Source organism: Oenanthe melanoleuca, chromosome 7 (assembly GCF_029582105.1).
Source record: "Oenanthe melanoleuca isolate GR-GAL-2019-014 chromosome 7, OMel1.0, whole genome shotgun sequence".
NCBI classification, from domain to species: domain Eukaryota; kingdom Metazoa; phylum Chordata; class Aves; order Passeriformes; family Muscicapidae; genus Oenanthe; species Oenanthe melanoleuca.
Window position 1 is genome coordinate 13,640,305 of NC_079341.1, and position 23,148 is coordinate 13,663,452.

At 36.8% G+C, this 23,148-nt stretch overlaps 2 protein-coding genes across 3 annotated transcripts in view; both read right to left on the reverse strand.

Moving 5' to 3' along the window:
• Nucleotides 1-477: 477 nt before the first annotated feature.
• On the reverse strand, nucleotides 478-20,816 carry DNAJC10 (DnaJ heat shock protein family (Hsp40) member C10). Of its 2 annotated transcripts, XM_056496829.1 has the most exons (23): nucleotides 20,525-20,816; nucleotides 19,913-20,267; nucleotides 18,187-18,352; nucleotides 17,600-17,650; nucleotides 16,336-16,418; nucleotides 16,019-16,150; nucleotides 15,060-15,153; nucleotides 14,761-14,838; nucleotides 13,520-13,563; nucleotides 13,032-13,169; nucleotides 11,755-11,844; nucleotides 10,901-11,014; nucleotides 10,056-10,170; nucleotides 8,190-8,317; nucleotides 7,812-7,928; nucleotides 6,949-7,050; nucleotides 5,828-5,983; nucleotides 4,957-5,090; nucleotides 4,454-4,507; nucleotides 3,923-4,070; nucleotides 3,314-3,433; nucleotides 2,113-2,229; nucleotides 478-1,831 (listed from the first exon to the last, which is right to left on the reverse strand). In XM_056496829.1, exons 2-23 carry the CDS (start codon nucleotides 20,111-20,113, stop codon nucleotides 1,820-1,822), a joined length of 2,394 nt encoding a protein of 797 aa, XP_056352804.1. In that variant the 5' UTR covers nucleotides 20,114-20,267; nucleotides 20,525-20,816; the 3' UTR covers nucleotides 478-1,819. The 2 variants fall into 2 exon arrangements, with proteins under 2 accessions (XP_056352804.1, XP_056352803.1); XM_056496828.1 differs by having other exon boundaries at nucleotides 1,740-2,229.
• The window catches only part of LOC130255625 (basic proline-rich protein-like), a 35,048-nt gene continuing 32,284 nt past the window's right edge, over nucleotides 20,385-23,148 (reverse strand). Inside the window, exon 2 of the mRNA XM_056496542.1 lies at nucleotides 20,385-21,212. Coding sequence (XP_056352517.1) covers nucleotides 20,385-21,212 — 828 coding nt within the window. The remainder of the gene's footprint in view (nucleotides 21,213-23,148) is intronic.

Below are 23,148 nucleotides of genomic sequence, written 5' to 3' on the forward strand. Positions count from 1 at the left end.
TTTATTACCTGTTCTATTTGCCCCCCAGCCTGCTTACTGAAAACTCTCAGAAAGAGTAGCATACAAAAAATCCATGACAACTTGGACAATCTTAGAAACCTCCATCATCTAGTTTTCTTTTTCTTTGGAAGATTATTTTCCCCCAGCCATACACACCTATTTGGCCTTTCAGAAATTTAAAAATCTGCATGTAAAGAGAGTATCTTGATAGAGAATTGTATCTTCAAAGTGAACTTTATTGATATTTAAACTAAATCCTCTTCCCCACAGCCCAAATGTTTCAAAACTTTTCCTAGACCTTATTCTCCAAGAACAGCATAGAAGGTGGGAACTGTAATTACAGCACTATGCAAAAACTGCCCAAAACAGTTTGTTTTAAAATTTAAATTTTTGACTGTGACTGAGTTTGAAGTAAGATTTAGATGTAGGAAGGTCTACTTTATTAAAAAATTGATGGAATAGTCTCTTCATTCTTAAAATAATATGCTACAAAAATGACAAATCAATAGAGGCAACCCTGAAAACAGGGGAAAAAACAGTTGAATGTCTCAGTTACTTGTATTTCTTCACTTTTTGCTGCCTTCTTTATGAAATAAGTTACTTGTCAGTTACAATGCATTTACAAATTTGTAATACTTGTAATACAATGGAGCAGTCATGCTAGGTCTAAATACATAGAGTGGTCTAAATACATAGAGAGCAGGGAGGAAATTCCATCTGTCAAGGTCTAGGGAGCATTTTATTGAAATCATGAAACGGTTGTTTGCAGAGATTTTTGTTGTCTTCTGTAATTTTTCTTGTCTATGGAGAAGCTCTGAAAAATATTACTCTTTAGAGTAGGAATTCTAGTAAGAAGTAGGAGGAGACATTGCAATGTACAGTGTTCATTATTAAATTAAAGAAGGCACTTGCTCTCCTGCTTGCCTGAAGATTATATAAAAACAAACACAAAAAAACCACCTAAAAACATGTCTGCAGGGAAAGGGGAAAGTGGTAATGCCAAAAGAGGTGAAATATGTCCACAGAATACATTCATATTTTAAAAGACAGTGATAACAGTGATGATCTAATGACTTAACCAGATGCTTCTATTGCATAATTTAAACTTTGAAAGTCATCACCACATTTGAACTACTTTATTTTTTCTTCCTTTCTTAAAAAAACAAACAAAACACAATCCCAAAACCAAACCAAGAAGCTAAAGAAGCTCTTCAAAGTTCTCTTCATCCAGGCAGCATCACCACTGCCACAGTACAGTAATTCACTTGAGGGCAAGAGCAATTTAATTCAATAAACATATACTCCTACCACTTCTTGATTTTATTTCTTAACCATTGACTAAACAATAATGCAACCTCAAAGCAGAATAAGCATCAGGTACAACTGTTTGTCTTTCAAATAGACAATCTGTCATTATGATCTGCATTGCAGAGTGGTTTGAGTGCATATTCAGCCACAGGCTGAGGGCCACATTCAAAAAGCATTTGAGAAGAGACAGAAAAAAATATAAGGAACTAGTAAATGGGTAGGCAAAAGTGATAGAGTCCACGTTTCTGGTCAACTCCAGTGTTTGGCCAGGAAGAAGGTAGCTGGTACATCAGAAGAGGGACATGCAGATACATTGCCTCCACCAACACCAAAATGTTTTCATCTCCCCACAGTTTAACAGAACTCATACAGTCATGTATGCCTGTGAACTCAAACTTGTTTTCCTGTGTCTTGTCCTGTCATCAGTGTAATTATCCTTATATTTTCCTTGTGGTGTCTTCTATCTTCACAGCTTCAGAATATTTTGAATTGTATCTACCTTCAGTACCAGTTAAAGTTCATCCTAGTGACAAGAAAATAAACAATGGGAGTTTTTCTAAAAGTACAAACAAAAATAGTTTTTCATATGGTTTTGAAGCTTTCAGTAGCAGCAATTTTTCCAATTGGACAAATGTTTCTTAAGTAGCTTTCAGGGTATTTAGTAGCTGTGTGTTAATTTCTTAAGTTTACCCATCTTGCCTCTGTAATTTGCATTTAATACTACACATAAAGAACATAATTATTTAAATATGTTATTATTTACAGCAAGTCTTTTGCAAAAGGCTCCACAGTAAGTGTTCTTACCTTATTTCTAGATTTTTTTCTTTTTCCTTTGTTTTCCATTGCCTCTAATTTTTCATTCAAAAGGTCAGCTATACCTTTTGCATCTCTGCTGTCTATATATTCCCCAAGAACACTTTTCTGAAAAGAAAATAAAATAAGCATGGGTAATATGTTACAAAATTCAAGAGGAAAGCAGGGCAGAATACAATGGCCCTGGTAGCTTAATTTATGATTCACGGATATATTTTTGTCTGTTTAAACAATGCTCATTTGCATTGTACTAAGAACCACTCTTAGCTGCTAGTTTTCAGAACTACCCTAATTTGTCCTGATCATTTAAAAAACCTGAAATAGTTACAATTTTCTCACATTTACTGAAATATTTAAGCTAGACAGCTATTAAAAAGTCTGTTTTTTTGTAATCTATGTGAAATCTCTGACTGTGAGTGACTACTCTGAAGACCTAGAAAGCCTTTATTTTTACCACAGAAAATCTCATTGAACTTGTTGGGATTGTGCAAAGAAAAAAAAAAGCCAATTTTCTTTCAGAAACCATTAATATATGAGCATTAATATATTTTAAAAGGTTGCTACAATATATCTGAAATTTTTTAGTGTTACAAGAATACAGGGAATTTAACTATATGAATACTCTTTGTATTTTTAATTTATACTACTGCTCTGTTAGTAGGAAATGTTAATCTGAAAGAGTCCCACTGATAATTGAAATTGTTTGATAAGGCTTGTTTTTGAGACAACACAACCATATCTTTTTCATTAATTATCTATCTTAAAATACACTATATTAATCAGAATTGGTCTTTCAATATAATAACAACATGTAATTAAATTTCTCATTAGCCAAAATGAAGTTGACCATATTTCATTTAGAGAGAGACAGTCTACTTCTGGGTAGTTGGTGATAGAATTGGTAAAGCTTGAAAAACATTTTGTCATCTGGCACCTTGCAAATTAAACCCCAGGTCTGGTTAAGCCTGCATTTTAATTATTATTAGAATTCCATTTCTATTTAGTTCCATCAATTTGCCATTTATTATTATTGTATCACTGTTCTACTAATTTAAGTATTACTGAAATGGATTATTGGAGATACAGGAATATATAAATTATCACTTTAATATGTTATGGAAATACCCTGTTTAGTTTTAAGGTGAAATGAAGTACATTTACTAACAGTATCTGCTCACCAGTAACACTTTACCTTTGTTCCTTGGTAGGGGTAAAACTTAACAGTAGGATAGGCTCTGATATCAGCAGTCTGACAGGTGTGACCATATGCCTGACAGTCTACTTTTCCAGCTTTTACTTTTCCTTTAACAGCCTGAAAAGAAATGTTTATTAGAAAAAAATTCCAAGTTTCCATGGGTGAGTATAAGCAAATAAATGGAATAAGCCAGAAGTGCAGCTAAAAAAAAAAAAAAAAAAATCAAAAATCAAATTACTCAAATCTTTGAAAGATTTCAAGAGTAGTTGCTTTCCTGTTTCCCAGAGTGTCACCCTTGTGTCAAGTGTCTCTCTATGTGTTCAGAGAGCACTTGTACTTGAATTCAAGGCAAAGCACAAAAGCACACCACAACTCCAAAGGCCACTCCATCAAAAGTTGAAATCTGTCTCAAAAGAAGGTTTCTGTCTGTCTGTGGAAGAGACAACACCCACTGTCTAGTGGGACCTAGAAGTGTGCATCATTCCATGAGTAGGAGGCTCATGGAAGTATTGTGGTTTTTGGATGACTGCTAACAAATAAAGTGCTGATGAGTAAGATTTTAACCATTACAATTACAACAAGCTGCCAGTACATTTAAGAACATACCCTTGCAAGCATCTCAAATTCAGGAGCAAAATTTTGGCAAGGTCCACACCAAGGAGCATAAAAATCAATGACCCAATGATCTTTCCCATTCAGAACTTTCTCTGTGAAACTCTGAGGCGTGAGGTCTACAGACACCTGTGGTAAATATCTGTGTAAAGGAAGAGCAACAGTCGTAATACATTCAAAACTTTAAACAGTATCCAAATTCCATTCAAGAAAAGCTGAAATTAAGAATGTAAGTAGTCTGGAAACTCTTATTTCACACTTTGTACTACAGAAGAATAACTTCTTAAATATGGTAAACAAAATAATACTGTCTTCAGGAGATGGGTAGACAGCAAGGAGTATGCTATTTCTCCAAATTTTAAAAAGTGGTAAGTTAAAAGATGTAGAAACTTGAACATTTTAAATTAAGCAATGCATATACCCAAGTGCTTCAAGATCTTGATTTACATAGCATTTAAATACTTATTTATCCCAGCAAACAACTACAGCAGCAGCTTGTGAATAAAGTTTAATGCAGTAACTTACCCCAATGCCCAGCCTCTGAGGGAATAGGCATCTCTGTGCCATCCATTGTAGCTACTATAAAAACATTAAAGAGAAAACAAAAAGCCAGTTGCACAGTAGTTTGAATTATTTTGGAAAAAACCTTACAAACAACCCACTCTGAAGAATGGTGATAATCAAATAAAGAATGTAAATGCATATGTTTTAGCATATATTTCGACCCTGCTTTCAAATCTGAATAAATGAAAAGTTTCCTAAATACAATTAAAACCTACAAAATTAAGGACTAAAAGACCAAGACAAGAAAGAGAAGAAATAAAAATTAAGATTCCTGTGTAATTTCAAAGTACTGAAATGAGATGGCAAAATAAAATCAGTAGTTTGAAGTAACAAAGCAAACAGTACAGTAATATCCTACCAGCCTATTTTAATACCTGTGATAAACCTCTTCTACACAACAGAAGAGGTGTATGTGTCTTGTTTCACATCATGGAATGCTTCCCAAACTGACGCAATGTACTTACTAGTATTGATGAGCTGTGTTTGACTTTTGAGGAAAGAGTCTGATTTCAGGATAGCCCCGAACACTTTCTTGGTGACAGAAAGAATAGTATTTTTGACAATCCACACTGCCTACACTGATTAATCCATTTAACATCTGAAAAAGAAAGAAGAAAATCTACCATCAAATATGTTAACCAATACTACAACAATTTAAGTAATACTTCACTTGGCTCACAAGGCACCTACAATACCTCAAAGACACCCACGATTAGCATTATTTAGCGTGCCCATCACAGCTCAGTAACTGTGCCAGAGCCTGGAGCACTGCAGATGTGCTAGCAGTGTCACAGTGGGCCTGTGTCCTGAACACACTGTGTTTCTTGCAAAGGCCCAAACTACCTGGCCTGGGCAGGGAAGCTGATGATTACTGAATGTGTTCTACAGAGCTACTAATACTTCACAGACATTCCAACAGAACACTGAATCCTGGCAATAACTCCTAGTCAAATTCTAAATGTATCAGAAGTCATGGGTGTGTTTCCAAAGCCCTTTTTTCCCCCAAATTTTCTAGTTCAAATTCCTGGAAACACCTCCAGAGAGGGTTGTCCGTGCAGTAATTTTACTTTTGCAAATGAGAGAACACTGTAATGACCTTACACACTTGTAACTAACATGAAAAACTGGACTAGAGTATCAGTGTATTGAAGCTTTTAAAAAGCCGAATAAAAACTCTGTATTTGAAACAATACAAGACTTTGACGTATGAATTGCCTGTTTTGGTGGCAGTATTAGACTCCATAAATTTTCTCAGCTGACAATTCTCTTAAGAAAGCAATTGTGCCATCTCAGCAATTTCCCAGAAGAGGAAAAAAAGCAAAGAGTGTCATTTACCCTGGCCATTTTCTTCCATTCTGGCATTAGAGCCTGACAAGGTCCACACCATGGAGCGTAGAAGTCCACCATCCAGATCTCCTCTCGTTTTCTCCTCTGAACTAACTCAGCAAATGTCTCTGGTGTTAGGGAGACCACCGATGGATTCCTAAGATCCTAAAAAAACACAGCTTATGGACATCACTTATTGTTGCACAGTGTATCCCCTACCTAGGGCCATCACGTACAAACAGACTGCGCCAAATTCTGAGAATGTTCTGTGAAATTTGCTTGCTGCTCTGGTAGGGAAGATTCCACATCACTGAAAGGAATGGAAGCATCAAAAGACCCAAAAATTGTGTGCCTAATTTGTTGAGAAAAACTATCAAGAAGTACATCCAGGCTCCAAAAGGGAGGCTTTCTGCCTTTTCTCAATAAAAGAAGGTAAAAACCAAGAAATACAGCTTACCTGGCAGAAACAGGTATTATGAAACTCAGCCATGCTATTTAATGCAGAAGAATACATATAGTGCACTATGGACTTCTGAATGCCAGCTGAAAGACTAACCTCCACCTGTTTCTGCATGTGTGTTCTTGAAGCTGCTTTTTCTGAGCTACCTGGAAAGAACTATCTCTTTAAACAGTGAAAAACAGCCTGTGGATATAGCAGTAAACCTGAATGCTGGAGCCAAGCTGGGTGCCAGAACTCTAGCATCAACAGTGACCAATACCAGTAATCTTCAGTTCTGTGAGTTAAAGTTCAAGGACAGCTGAGAAATGTGGACACCTTCCTATATCAAGGTGTGTATGTGAAACATTTCCACCTTAAAAGTAGGAAATTATATAATATTTCCTTTATCCTCTCCATAAGACAGGAATCATTACTATTATTTTGCAGATTGGAAGGGATTTTTATTTATTTGCTAATGATCTCAAAGAAATTATGTGACACAGCAGGGAAATGAACCCATTAGTTGTCAAGTCTCTGACTGAGAGCTGCTAGATCACTTTTCTTGCCCAAAGTTTTTTCACCTTCTATTTTCCTTGTCTAATTAAAAAAAATTTCTAGGATCTTCCAACTAAAGAACATATTTGTGTATGAACTGCATAGGACAAGACTGCAACAAACATAATTTACATACCTCTATAAACTCCAGGATCTGCTCAGCAGAGTGATGTCCTTCATACTCATGAACATCAGACTGATTGAACACCACTGTTGTTGGGTAAGCTCGAATGTTATGCTGATAAAACAGACAATAACAAATTGCACAGGATGATTAAGCCTCTTGGTCTTGCCTCTAACTGTCATTGGTACTGGTGGCTCAAGTTGCTCCTCTATTCACTTTATATAGTACAAGTGCTCAGACTTACATGCAGGTGAGAATTTGACACCATAACAAATCAGTACAGAAAAGATGCCAGTTGTATTCAGAGATGGTAAGTGTGTTCTCAGTATAAAAACCAGCCAGTAATTCTTTTGCCATGCTCCACAAATACAGGAATTAATCCATGGGCCTCCTAAGCCTTAGCTTTAAAACTATTCCCAGTCCTCAGATGGAATGTTTGTACTGTATGAATAACTATTGTTTACCACTGAACACAGTCGGTTTCCGTCATTTTAATTTCTCAGTGGTAAACACATCTAAGTAAAACTTGAAAAAGTTCATACTTTTTCACTCATTTTCCATGCATTTTCAGACATTAACCCCAGTCCCCAGAATTATTAAATTCTGAGACTTTCAAAGTCTTCCAGTAACACTATGAAATTAGAATAAAATCTGAGCTGTATTCCACATAATACGTTATCTGTAGTGGTTATACAGTTTGCTTCTTTGAAAAAAAATAATGATACAATTGCCTGTTCAATTTACTGCACTTTAGGAAAGTAACATTAAAGGACAAAAATTGTCTGTCCATATCCTCCTACCCCCAATTAAAAGAAAACAATATTGTTTGAAAGGATTACATTTGTATTTCTTTATTTTTAGTTCCTGCAGCTTACCATGTTGCAAAGGCCTTCATGGACAGTACAGTCTAGTGTTCCAAATTTAAGCTGACCATAAAGATGTTTAGATGCTTTTCTCAGCTCTGGTAACAAAGCTCGACAAGGAGGACACCACTAGAAGACAAAATGCAAGTAAGTGCAATTGCTTTTCCCACAGGTAACTCTCACAAGAAAATTTGAGATTAATAATCTCCTGCTTTGACAACAGAGACCACTAAATACAAAACCCAGTTAGGAACTAGAGCTGCCACGGAATGAGGAATTGAACACCCTCTCATGATGCTGAAGGGCACTTTTACCACACTCCTTAGGACCTTGTTACATAGTTACAGAACAGATTTTAGAAGAAGAAAAATGTGGATATTAAATATTTACCGGTGCAAAGAAATCCACAAGCCATGGTTCCTTATCTTTGTCAGGAAAATTCTGAGGTCCCAGTGTGATGACATGGGAGTTCACACTTTCTTTGGCAAATGCAACAATGTCATATAAGATCTTCTTTCCTTCAAAGAACAATGTAGAAAGGAAATTAAATTTTTACCGATGAGAAATGGAATTAAAAACCTCTTTGAAAGCAATAGGAGTCTTTCAGATCCCTTGTCTAACCTTTAAACACAGCCTGCTTAAATAAATTTAGTAGGCTGACTTGCTTTTCCACAGGAGGACAATGTTAAACTGTCCAAACTACACAGGCAGGACATACTGTAGCTGATAGCTGACATGTGGCTAAATATTAAACTGGACAGTTAGCCAATATTAGCCAAACAAATGCTTTATCCAAGACAAAACATGTTTTTATCAAACAAAATGACAAAATCTTTTGTGACAGGATTATTGGTCATTACTTGTGTTTTAACTAAAAAGTACAATTCTAGATACACTTGACTTGGCAAAGGGATTGACAAGGTAAGAACTTCAAGCAAAATAAATTATATTGCTAAATCACAGCTATTTAGGTATAACTGAAATTCCTGCTCACACAGCTCCAATGGGCAAAGATGCAGTCTTTTCATACCCTTTGTATGCATGTTTGTCAGCAGAAATGAGAGTTTGTCTGAGAATAAGTACTTCAGGTTAATCAAATCTGAAGTCACTGCACAACGACTTAGCAAGATTTATTACTGTTCTCAGGTTTTAAACTGTTGAAACCCTTCAACATAGCATATAAAAAAGCCTGATTCTTTCAAGGACTATTTTCTTATAAAGACTGGAGTGAGATGGCTATTGGTAAATGTTCTACATGCCATCTATTTTTTAAATAGTAAACAAAACCATTCAGAAAACATCCCCTGTACACACTAAAGTCCAATGTACTTCCACTGTAATCCACACCATTATAAAAATGCTGCATGGATGTGACCTCTTCTGGCCTTCTCTGCAACAATGTAAATTATAGGAACTATATAAGACTTTTCCTTATATACCAATCATTTGATGTATGGGATCATTTCTCTCCCTTGATAAGCCTAATCTTTTCTAATCAGTGAAAAACTTTTCACTTTTCCTCTTTATAACAGTATTGAGGTTGTGACTTAATCCTAGCAGGCTGTTTCTAATACCTCAGAGGCTGAGAAATGAGAACTTCATCTTGCATAACTGCCTTGTGCCACATTCTGGATGAAGCTACACCTGTTCCTGCAAGCTACACTTTGGCTTCAGGCTCTCTTCTTCAACCAGCATTTCTGAATCCTTTCAGCAGTACATAGTAACATAGTTCCAGCCTTTCCTGAAAGGGAACTGTGATGCTGGAAATGAAAGTAAGTGGTAAAAGTCTCAGCATCTTGGACAGAGGTTAACAAAGCATGGAATTAGTTTTAGTGCAGTGATAAATGAAACCAAATCCAAGTTTGTCAAACTGGCTGCACTGTGTAACCAGCAAGTTAAGCCTCACTGAAGGGTGTGTCTTACTGTAATCCTTTGGTTACCCTACCCAAAGCAGAAGCTCCCCTGATCAGCTTCAGCAATTTAATTTGTATGTAATTATGTAAATGATGTTGAAACAGACTGCAAAGTCAAAACAAATCCCTCAGCATCTGATGACTGCTTACCCAGGAAAAATAAAATAAAGAAACCCAAAGGAAATTATAAATAGTTTGTGTAAGGCTACATTATGGTCAGAGGAAAGATAGGAAATATTAAAGCTTCAAAACTGTTCTTTGGGAAAACAGTTGTGGTTTGCTAAAGATTTTGTCATCTCAAAGGGATTAGGTCATGATTTAAACGTGCCAAAGTTTCCCTTACCATGATGAATTTCATAATCTCCAGTTCCTTTTCCTTTGAAGACTGCTAAACAAGGCTGATAAACATATAGTTTGTTGCAGATGGTTGGTGAGGAAAGACAGTCAAACTTCCCAACCTATATTTAACAGACAATGCCATTTTAATTAAAGCAGCCTAGTTAATATCAATATACCCTGAAAGGCAGAAAGAATTAGAAAAACAGGTAAAAATATGGAAAACTGATAGCCTTTTTTATAAAAAACAGATCTTAAGAAAAAGTGATATTCAAAGAAAACCACTAGCACAACTATATTAGGTTGCTTGTTAATGTCTTAATTTAAAAGGCCAAAATGGGGAATTAAAACTTAAAAGAGATCTCTTTCCCCCCTTCAAATAGAACAGCAAGGAAGCAAGAAGACACCTAAAATAAATGTGACATTAAAATTCTTCTAGTCAAAGCAACAATTTTTTAAAAATGCATACTTTATAGAATAATACAATCCGTCAGCCTTTAGTGCAAAGTTTGTACTTTCAGGGTTTTCTGAATAATTAAAATAGAGTTGCACATAGATAAATTTGACGTTGGAATGTTAATTTATAATTATTAACTAAATGGGATCTGCAGCAATGTTTCCAATGACAGAGCAGATTTAAAAGATAATCTCTCTTTTTAAAATATTCAAAATATACAGGAAACTTAAGTGATTGCTTTAAATAAAAAGCTTTACTGCACAGCTACCATATGACAGTATATCTCTTTCAGTACTGGAGGTGGCATGTGGTGGTAACAGCCAATAACAATGAAAACCATGACTTGTTCTTGGAATGTAAATGGCATTTAACATTTGATAAGTGAGCACTCTTACCTGAATATGCTCATCTTTAAGTAAAAATTTCAGTTTCTTAAATTCCTGCACATTTGATTTATCACCCTCCCCAAACTGGAAGAAAAGCAGCCACCGGTGATGAGCCAGACGGTCCTTTAAACCACAGGAAAAAACAAACCAACAAAGCCACAAAAAATTAATCCCAACTATACCAACATTTTTGTGTTTTATGAAGGCAAATGTCAAGGTATTAATCTCTGAAAGACCTCCACTAAATACATTCTTTCATGTGGTCCTTCCACGAAACTTCCTTTTACTGCATCATAATCAAGGAAGTGGAAAAAAATCTGAGAGCAAGCTGGCTGCAAGCTGCACTCTAATATTTGTTGTTTCTGTGTGGATTTCCTGTTGTAAATTATGCTGCTATGTGCAACTACAAGTGTGGAAAGAGGTTTCCTTTTGTTTCTCCTTCAAAACATGAGCTACTTTTAAGACAGTTCCTACATAAATTATCATGGATTAACGAGTCTTTTCTTTTTATTTTCTAAATTAGAAAACTCACTTAAACCAAAACTCTCTACAATGTACTTGATTCAAAAAATAACTAGAAATCAGAACTTGCAGAGAACTGAACACAGAAAATTGTGAGTTGCAATGGCAATTTCTGTAATTTCCTATATTCCTATGAAATCTCCTCCCCTTCCTTTTGTTATTTTGCTAAACTAACAGAAGTAAATGTAGAGAGTTTTAAATAATTTTGGTTATGGAAAAAAGTAGTATTCAGTTAAATACTAAGTTTTTGTGTCAACAGGACTTGAAAAATGTAGAAAATAACAACAAAAATTTAAAAATATATCATTTGAAGAAATCTTAGCATATATTTAAAAAAATACCTCTAATGATGCCGCAGAGATGATTTCAAAGTCTGGTAGATGCTGCATTACTTCCTGATATATTTCTCTGGCATCCAAGGAGTTAAGAAACTAGGATGGAAAGTTAACTATCTTTATTACAAGAAATTACAAACATCAAATTGATTAGTACTTAAAGTATAATGAAATATTAAACTCAAGAAATCATATTTTGTCAAGACAGGGACCAAAGAGCGTGAAATTCAAATTTCACACCAAACCCAACAATCAAGTTTACAAGATTTCCAATCTAGTTTTACAGCCTTCTTTAACTGCACTATAGAGATATTTAGGTTTCCCTAACTTGTAAAATTTTGGAAGTAATATGAATCAGTAACTGAGTTGGTAAGTTAAAAGGTTCAAAGTAGGTAGATTGCAATTTATTTTCCTCCTTTTAAAAATATAGGTAACAGTAGTGACAATGAAGGAACAAGTCATGCTTCAAACAGAAATGTCTCCCATCAATTAGGGAAGTAAAAACTACCATACAAATGTAGGCTGCAATATTAGAATAGAACTGAGCAGTAAATTTTGTACTGACAGACACTGTAGGAGTACTTTTATCACACATGTCAGGGTAGCATTTATCAAACTTGTGATACCTGGGGCATAGTATTTCTGGAATAAAAAATTAGGGGCACACCACAGATCATAGAATCATTTAGGGTGGAAAAGAGCTTTAAGATCATTGTCCAAGCTATGACCAGCTGCCAAATTCACTACTCTAAATCACATCCCCAAGTGCAAGGTCTACACATCTTTTAAATACCCAAGGGATACTGACTCAACCACGTCCCTCGGAGCAGTTCCAATCCTCACAACCCTTTTGCTGAAGAAAGTTTTGCTAATATTCACTCTAGACCTCCAGTGCTTGAGACCATTTCCTCTCCTATCAGTTTTCACCTGGGAGAAGAGACTCCCAGCTTGCCCAGGGCAGCAGCATTAGAAGCAGCTCCTGGGCCAGTCACAGAGCACTTCCCAGTCCTGAACTCCCAGAGCTGCTCAGGGAGGCTCCTGGGGAGGTGGCCAGGCAGAGTTACAGGCTGCTGTTCACTCTCCCAGCAAACTGGGATCACCTCCAAGATCACTGCCTGAACAGACATAGGGATAGAAACTCACAGCAGAGCATACCAGCTTAGAAGAAAAAGGTAAAAAGTGTCTTTTCAGTTGTGTATCATCAGTCTGGGAATGATTTATACATTCCTTTAGCATAGCTATCACTTTGTTTATCTAAATAGATAGTGAAAAACAAATCATACCAAAACACCTCCTTTCTCTTTGTTATTTATGGTGGCTCCAGGTGGAAAGTATGCAGTAGTACTAGATGAGACATCTAAATTATCACAAAGCTCACCCTGGGTGCCACAGTCCATCCAGCCCACATTAACAAGACCTTCCTATAATTAGGAAAAAAACAACACAAAACAAATCCAAAGAAAAGTATTTTTTAATTTCAGGTTCAGAAATGCTTTTGAAAATCCCAACACAGGCAATTATATATAATACTTAGAAAATGAAAAGAAACAACACTGTTATTTATTACGTAAAATTAATTATTATTTTATAAAATCCTTAAAAAATTAATGTTATTTCAACAGCTACTCAAGCAAAGTATTTAATTGTTCTAAAAGTCATATCTTGGTTTTACTAAACTCAGTGAGAGTTTTAATTACAGTTTAATGCTTTCACTTCTGTTATTTTGTATTAAATATAACAGGTAATGCTTTCAAAGTGAAACACTGCTTACCAACATGCCAGCTAGCTTAAGGCGGGTTTGGTGACTCAAGCAATCTGCAAAACAAAAATTATTTATTTACAAACATAAAACTTCACATTATTAATGCACTAAATCTACTCTTGCTTAGAATTTCCCCTTTGCTCCCAAAAAACATGACCACTTCTAATGCCTCTTGTCTGTTCCTCCAGTATTCCTGGAGTTGCCACATCTAATAATCAGAACTTAATGACTGTCTATTCCAAGTTAAAAAATCCCCACAAATAACATTCTCTTCTTTCATCAATTCTCATTTACAGAATTCTCATTAAAAAAATTTTACTATTTTATTTTCTGTACAGATTGACCTTTAAGATGTATTACTCAATGTTTAAAAAAAATTAATCCAAGTATCTACATAGAGTCTTGGAATGATATATCAATGGAAATATCCATTTTCTGTGATACAAATAGTAATTCACTACTATAAATACATCATATGCTTTAATTAACCATCCAGACTTTGAATAGTTGCCTTTGGATGAATATTTAAAAAAAGAGAAATAAGATGCATCAACATCTCCTCAACTGAAACAAAGCTGAAAACTTAACAAAAGAGCTGCACTTGAAATCAAGCTATTTATAAATGTAAATCCAAGACTGCAGCTCTGGCTGTTCAGTTCTCAGAACAAAGGTCTCTTCATAAGGCTGAGAAATTTTTATTTGTCAAAGGTGTAGTGCATTTACTTAGCTCAACCAAGGTAACTTTCTCAAATATTGTATCCAGTAGTGATCCCAAAAAAGCCAGGGACAAGCAGCTACAAAAAACTACTCTCACATAAAACCAGTAGTAAGAGCCAATTATTGTGTGCTAACTGAAGAGAAAGTATTCAGCTAAATTTTAATATTGGTGGTTGAAGGGGAAATACAGCTATTTCTGCTACTCAGCTATGAAGAGAAGCTGGCATGCTCCCCAGCAGAATCTGTCACCAGAGCTGGAAACTGAAGGGAGAAGCCCTTTCTGCCACTTCCCTTCCTGATGGGTTACACTCCAGTGCTGCTTTAATGACTTACAGGATATTACAGAAGCACAATAACATTATTTTTCCATTAATGTCCCTTTTGTCAAACTACTTTTAACATAGAGCTTCAATGACCCACAGGCCAAATACTGTGGTTGCCTACAATGTTTTTTAGTAGCAAAAGGGATTATGCTGCTATCAAGAGAAGTCCTTTTTTTGTCACATTATTTGAAAAGTATTTAATATACCTACCCCCACGTTCAGCACAGAAGGTGATCAGCCAACCAACACCAGAAGCAAATGAAGTTTCAATAGCATTTACAAAATTTCCTAAGAGTGAAACAATTTGCATCAGTTTGTGACTAGTTAAATGTGACCATGAAACAAGGTTTTATATTTGTATTAGCAAATTACATGAACTACTTTTAGTCTCAAAAAGAAGACTTAGTAACAGGTGACAGATTCAGTCATATGCATCATTTCTGCCATATTTTATATAGTAAAAACAATATTTCAACAACAGCCCCCCAAGCAAAGCACGTGAACATTACCTGCCCATAACTCAGTGACTGTGCTTGTAACATACTGCATGGCAAAGTTCTTCAAGCTCTCTTTTGACCTGTCTCCATAATATTTCACTGGTTGCTATAGAAAAGTTCAAAAAATTAAAAGAAAGAAAAAAGCAAACAACCCCATCCCAAAACCTACTGTGTTCTTTTAACAGTACTTAAGCAACTGCAGGACCAACCCCTACCACCACCCTAACTGTTCTCTCTTTCCCCTATTAGAATGCTTGAAATCTAACCTTAATTTAAATTTTGTAATGTGATTTCTTTCCAAGTGCTGCAACATGAGGATAATTTAGTCTTAGAAACACCAACTCCCAATTATTGTATTTCCATTTAAATAAAAATTGCTTACATCACTCCATTTAGCATTCAACCTCCCAAAACTTATCATTATCAAAATGTATGCATCTATTCAAGTGCACTTTGTACACCACCCCAGCACCACGACTTAGCAAGCAGCTATAAAGAGTGACATACATCATGCAAGGAATCTTGTGGAAGGAATTTCCAAGTTTCTTTAGGCATATGGTCATATTCTTTAAGACTCAAAACCACAAACTATGCCTTGTATTTGAAAAGTCCTTGACAACACTGTAAGAGAAACTGCTCAAGGAGACTTGTTGCTTTGCTACAGCATCTCTGCTGACTGTATCTTTCCAATCAAAAGTGATACATTGCACATTAAAATTATTCAGAAAAAACACTGTAAAATACATTAGCATTTATTTTGAATTATATATATAAATTATATATATTAATATATATTTTTTACGTTAACTTTTTAAATTAATTTGACCAACGTAAAGAAAAAATTGTATTTATTAAAGGAAGTAATATACTAAAAAGAAAGATTTTTATAAAAAATCTCTATGACTAAACAAGTATCAAAAAAACACTTCTCCAGACTTCATTCTAAAAACACTTGAAGTGTTATCACTCACCATTCCAGTTTTGAAAACGTACAGACTGGGGTAGCTGTTGATGCCTTTAATTCGACACAGCATTCTGTTATCTCCACAGTTCACAGCCCCAATGCGTATCACTCCATCCAGCTCCTTAGCAAATTCTCTCCACTAAAAAAAAGGCAAAGAAGAGGCTAGTTTCCTATAAAGATATAGTGAAAAATGAGCACATACTTTATTCCTGGCATTTTGAATTGTTGTCATTGGTTTCAGCTTCAGTGTAAAAATCCACTTCATTAAGTTTTATGCTATTAAAACTAATTAATCTTCAGAGTTAATTTACTTGGTTTACGTACCGTAGGTGCTAAATCATGGCAGTGGGAGCATCGAGGAGAATAAAAATTCACAAACCACAGCTCTCCTGAGTTAACAGCAGCATCTAGATGGATTAAAGAAAATTATACGTAAATCACGCACATCTGCAATGTAGTTACATCTAGAATGTGTATTTTTGCTATATGGTATTCCCCAAAAGATGTATATATTTAATGTCAGGCACAGCAACAGTAACTCACATGAGGTAAAAGATTGTATCTCACTTGCCCATAAGAAAAAAATACTGTTTGCAGATTACTCTAGCTGAAATGTGTGATAGTGTAAGTCTGGTTACAAAATACGAGTTCTAAAAGATGTTTACCCACTAGAATTTTCCATTTCCTTATATTACTTTATGTATTTCGTGAGTTCCACCTGGCAATCTTTTTATTATTTACTATATTTATTATTCTATTTTAAGAAATCATGTCTAATGTAATCTAAAAATCCAAGTCAATATAATTAATGGAAAAGTCAAGAAAAACAGATGATCTTGCTTATGAAGGAAAAAAACAGCAACAAAGTATACACAAAGAGCAGTTATCAGCTTGAATTACTTGCTTTTCAACCTAATTTTCTTGTAGTGGATTTTGTAACCTTTATTTGCCTATATTAAAATATACTCACAAAAAACGACAACTAAGGTGCAGGGCCAATCTTGCACACAGGAAACTGTACTCAATATGCGGATGAAAAATCACACAAAATCCTGTATTTTTACCTCTAGCCTCTCTTAGTTATAAACAATTTAGCTGTAATTTTAAAAGAAAAAAAAGCCTGGACAATATTCTCATTCAAGCTGTTATCTTTCCACACTTTGTTCTCCTGAGCTCTGTTTTTAATGTCTGGTATCACCTTCTGGTTTTGAACTACACACAGTTGACTGGATTTCACAGAAAAAAATAAAATTAGTAAAGTCTATCAAGAGCATATTTATACAAGAGAAACAGCAATGATAAATCAGAAATAACAAAATTTTAATTCAAATAATTTCCTTTTACAGATCTTACAAAATAACTCTAAAACTTAGTGTAAAAGCTGTTTATTGATATTGATCAACTTGCTAACTAGTGTTTAACAGGAAGCATTAACGGGTTTTTTTTTTTGTTTTCTCATGTGAAGATGATTTTCCAACACGTGTTTGTAAAGTTAGGTAAGAAAAGCCTACTAAGACACAGCTCAATATGTAAAAATTGTACTTAGGACTGTCATGTTGTCAAACAGCCATTTATTTAAAAAACTTACCAAATTCCCCTCTATCCAAAGTTATAATTTCAGGATCATCGTCATAAATACCTATGAAAAAAAACCAATAAACTTGTTGAGACAAACATTAAATAACTTGTATCAAGACCATTTTAGGTATGATTCTGTTATTTTTTTCAGTTTCTACTACCTCTTTACTGATGTCTAATTGCATAACTGCCTATCAAATAGGCTTAACAGTGCAAACATTTTCTCTCAAAATCCCCCTAAAGAATACTAAACAAAAATCTTCCTGCCTAAAAAACAAAAGAATCCTGATGAAATATTAACGCTGACATTTAGGTGAAAAAAAAGCTTTGCACTTTAAAAAAATAAACAAGAAGTTAGATGACCTGTAAAAAGGCAAGCAGCAGGAACAAAAGGCTAGGTAAACAGATTGCATTTTTGGGTAGCCATTAACAGGGTAAATAAAATATTGGGCCAGCAGAGAGAGAGAGTGACAACTACAGAGCAGACAAATCTGGAGAGGATACATAAGAAACATGTGAAAAGCTCTGACATAGATCTGAACATTGCATCTCCTTGTGACTGTTTCAAGTAAATCACAAAGATACATCATGACTTACCAAAATCATAGCGATAGAAGTGCCAGCTTTCATAACGACCTCCTTGCTGCTGATCTTCCAGACCCTTCTCTCCATATTTATCATACTTCTTCCGTAGATCTTCATCTTTAAGGACTTCATATGCTCTGTTTATTTTCAAAAAATTTTCATGTGCATTTGGATCATTCTGTGTAAGGAAAACTACAATTAGTAATTAATTAATGAACTATCTTGTGCATACAATGATGAGAAAATTATCTTTGGAAATATTTCCATATCCCTGCTAAGGATGCCAGTTGTGATAGATGCAGACATTGCACTGTGATCTCAAACCAAACTACAGTGAAGTTTTCCTTTCCCAAAGCCATATGTGTCCTCTTATTTCTTCCATCCTCACTAAAGTACCAACTGAAATACAAAGTGAACTGGTAGGAAGCTGAACATTCTCCAGTGATCCCTCTTTCAACTCTCTCTTCAGTGGAATTAAAGAAAATGCTCAAGAATGAAGACATACCATTTCCTCCATAATCTTTTCCACCCCCTAGAATCCCTGCTTGACCCCTTCAAAACCTCTGCTATAGACAGATTCTTCCCTTCTGGTCTTGACAGTGTAGACAGATGCCTCCTCCCTTAATTTAAAAAAGCATGTTTGTTCTAGGTAGCTTGGGAATTAGAATGGGGGAAAATATTTTGATTTTGACATATTTTGAACCCAAGTTTGGGATCTGCACAGATGCAGTGTGTGTGCAAAATGTGCCACGCAGTCCTGTTCTTTTAACTTCTGCTTACACATTTCATCCAAAAGACACTTTTACTTATGATTTTTTTATTTTTTTTAGCTGTATACACAGGGAATTAATTACCATAATGGAATTTATCTAATGGGTTCACCTTCTGTAGGTCACCGCTAAGGTTGAAAATAACCTGTTGAAAAACCTTTAGTAGCATCTGCATGCTTGGAAACGACAGAAATCTGACCCCAAATGCCTTTACTTTGGAAGTATCAACAGAGGAAACAAAACCTTCATTTAATATCTACAAGTGATGACATTTGGCTTTGTCTCTGAGCTCTGTCAGAGGCTCCAAAGTAGTCAGTGAAGGCAGGCCCTGAGCTCATATAAAATACTGCTGTCTTTTGGGACTCTATGCAGTTGTATGTACAAAGACCTAAATCCTTTTATTTCCTGTGAATTTCTGCTTATTTCAAGTCATCTCAAGGAAAAACTGATGATGTTTAAGAAATATGGCAGCACAGACTAAGCCATTCCAATCTTCTCTCTCCAGTCAGTCCAGAACTCTTTGTAACCTCCACTGTTATACCCTGGCAGTCCCAAGGCATCTTTTTTGTGCTATTTGATACTTGGAGAGTGATGTCTCAGAACAGGCTGCTCTTATTTGATGTTTAGAGGAGAATTTAGGGTAGGGAAATAGCAAGTCCCCCTAAACTAAATGGAAAGAGGAAAACTCAACAGCTTACCGACATAGTAGTATGGTACACAACTAAGTTTTCCTCTAGTTACAAAAACAGAAGTGAGAATTAAAGAATCTAGACTGTTTTTACTACAGCAATTTAATGCAGCCCAAATTCAACAAAGCCATGCATGACCATTCTATCACTTTTTGTAAATCTCTGCAGAAAATCTGAGTTGAACTATATTATCAGGTGGTTAATTCACAATAACAGAGACATTTTAAATACTAAGATCCATTAAGTCAACAACTTTGACTTTTTAAAAAGGTAACTTACCTGATTTTTGTCAGGGTGCAATTTTAATGCCAGCTTTTTGAATGCTTGTCGTATTTCTCTACTACTTGCTTCTTTGGATACTCCAAGTAAACTATAGTAGTCCTGATCAGTGCACACAAGAACAATTACACATACTAAAACTAGCAATAAAGGCCTTTTGAAATATCTCATATAATCTCCTTTGGATGCTAAAAACTCCATTATGAAGCTTTTGGAAATTTCACAGGTTCTGATTCAGACTTTGGGAAGAGTCTCCCGTGAATGTGCCAACATTCAGAGATACAGCTGTATTTATGGCAGAGCTCTTCAAAATGCCTGTTTTACTTCATGTCACGAGTCTTGCTAAAGAGACAGCCTGTAAGATGACAGAGGAAAAAACAATTAAATACTACTTATTCAATAAACACAAGTTAGTAACGTACCCCACCGCCACTGCACATTTAGGTGAACAGTAAAGTTTCTGGGTGAATAATTAGGTTCTTTGTGAAGCCCACACAAGCGGCAGACCATCTCTTGGCCGTTCCCTTAGCTGGGGTAATCCCGCACAGCTGCACGGGCACTGAACGGCACCCAGGGCACCGCGCAGGCGGGGGGAGCAGGGCTCACGCTTACCTTGAGCGGCGCCGGGGTCATCCCGCGGGGGGCCGGCTGCCGCTGAGCCGCCCCTCGGCACAAAGCCGGGCTGCCGAGCCCCGCGCCCGGAGCTCCGCGGGACCGACCGGAGCGGAGCGGGGTGAACTGCTGGACCGGGGCGGGGCGGCGGCGGAGCTGAGCCCTCCCAGCGGCGCTGAGGGGCGGCGGGAGCGGCGGCGGAGCGGGCCGGGCGCGGGGCAGGCCGGGACCGCAGCGCTTTCCCCGGCGCCGGCGGAAGGGCGGCGGGATCCGGGATCCGGCTCGGGGCCGGAGGCGGGCGGGGCGCGGCGGGGCGGCTCCGGGCTGACGTGGCCGCCGTGCCGCCGCGGGCGGGGCTGGCTGCTGCCGGCCGCTCCCTGCCGGGCGCTGCGGGCCGGGCCGGGCCGCGGTGGGGCGGGCGGGAGCGCTCCCGCAGGCTGCGGGCCGGGCCGGGCCGGGCCGGGCCGGGCCAAGGTGGGGCGGGCAGGAGCGCTCCCGCAGGCTGCGGGCCGGGCCGGGCTGGGCCAAGGTGGGGCGGGCGGGAGCGCTCCCGCAGGCTCCGGGCCGGGCCGGGCCGGGCCGGGCCGCGGTGGGGCGGGCAGGAGCGCTCCCGCAGGCTCCGGGCCGGGCCCTGGGCGCACCCCGCCCCAGGAGTCCCTAGGGGCTGGCAGCCAGCGGGGGCGGAGGGCTTGTTTAAAAGTTCACATAGGGCTAAGAGCTACTAAGCACTTAATAACACGTTTTTAGTGTTTGTGATGACAGAACCTACGTTGTTTTATGAGCAGGGCCTGAAAAGCACGTTACCAAATATATATGCGCTGTGAGAAGTCTTTGCAAGTATTTTGTGTTTCAAAGATAATTTGGGACTATATTGCAATGCCTATAATCGAGTATTTCCTACCGTTTGCCCCTCTGTGCACTGGCTTTTTTTAAAATCATGTCAAAAAGTCTCTTTTTGGTTCACTCCCTTGCTCACGTTTATGTAGATGGACCCAATCATAAATTCTGGCTAGTTCTGCTTCTGACAATGTCAAAGTAATATAGAAGTACCTAGGGCTCATTGTTTAAAGGGAATTGTTTTTGTGCTTGCTCCTTAGTTTCAGCTACCTGAATAAATTTCCATTGTGAAATATTTTTTGGGAAAAAAACATATTGAATAAACAAATACGAAGATATGCTTCAGTATAATGTACCTGAGAAATTAGTTTATAATCATGTTATTCAGAAACCACAACATCTGTCATACTAATGATAAAAACAAATCTGCTGAATCATATTTCCTTCCCAATGGTTATGTGACAAAGTAGCTTAGTAGGTGGTGCCTTTGCTTTTAATTTTCAGTTTTCAGAATTTAAATGAAAGTCCTCACAGAAGCACTGATGCTCTTTGTTGCAATGTTTTTTTCTTTGTGTGTATTCAGTACCCTGGGGTCTTTCAGATGGAGTGGGGCATTGCAGTTTTTAAAAGCTCATTTAGTATATGATGGAACATAAAATCAGGCATATTATGACAGTGTGGTATATAATATAAATCAATGTAAGGCATATGAAATGTGTTGGTCTGAAGTGCAGCAATGAACTATATATTGTGTAATGGGTAAAAGCTCTCCTGTTTAGCTAGAGGAATACAAGAATAGTCATTTCTGGATCTTCAGTTGTGATTAACACTTTAACAATAAAAACCTTTAATTTAAACTAATATTGTATATTTGCAGGCCATGGATGTCTGTAATTATTCACTCAAATACTTGGATTTGGATTCCTAATGGTAGTGAATTTCAAGAGTCACTCTGATGTTCATTTTGTCATTGTCTTTGCCTAATTTGAGCATTAAAAGAGATGGTGAGCAAATGCTTTGATACAGTCTTGAGGATTCTGATAATTTTGAATCCTAACTAATCTAGTTTTATCATATTCCTGTAATTTTTTTCAAGTTGATATTCCGATTTATAAAATGCTTCATTTTTTGTTGTTTCTTTGGGTTTTGGTGTTGTGTCACTAAATTCACATGTCACTTTGTGGGAGGCATTTGTCACCTGCTGGGGAAGGACTCTGCTGCAGTGAAACTCAGCAGGGCTGTTTGTGCACACAGTGTTACCTTTTCTCACCTATTTGATCAGTAAGAGAACAGACTGAAGTTCATTCTAGTCTAAGGTTGTCTTTGGTAGTCAAACAGTTAAATAACCCTCTGGTTACTTGGCTGTATTGTTGTTTTGTCTATTTCTGCCTTCTACTGTTTGTTTTGAATCAGCTGTAGAAAGTTGTGCCAGGAACTATACATAATAATTGTGAAACCCTTCCTTTTGCTGGAATTACTGCATCAAATTTGTACTTGATAAGGATTTTGAGAACTTTTCCCGCTGTGCTCAGTTTTTTCTTTTCATTCCTTTTTTTTTTTTTTTCTGCCAACTGATTGTGGCTTTGTGGAACTGTGTAAATTGTATTATTTTTGCTTGGGGACAGTACCTTTTTGTCTCTTGTGAAATGCTTTTTAAGTGAGTTCTTTAAGCCTTCTTCATTATCTCAAACCTCTCACACTCATCAGTAGCCATGTCTAGCTTTTACAGCAGCATCCAAATGTGTACCTTGTTATATGTTGGTTTTAATATTTCGTTTCATAAAATA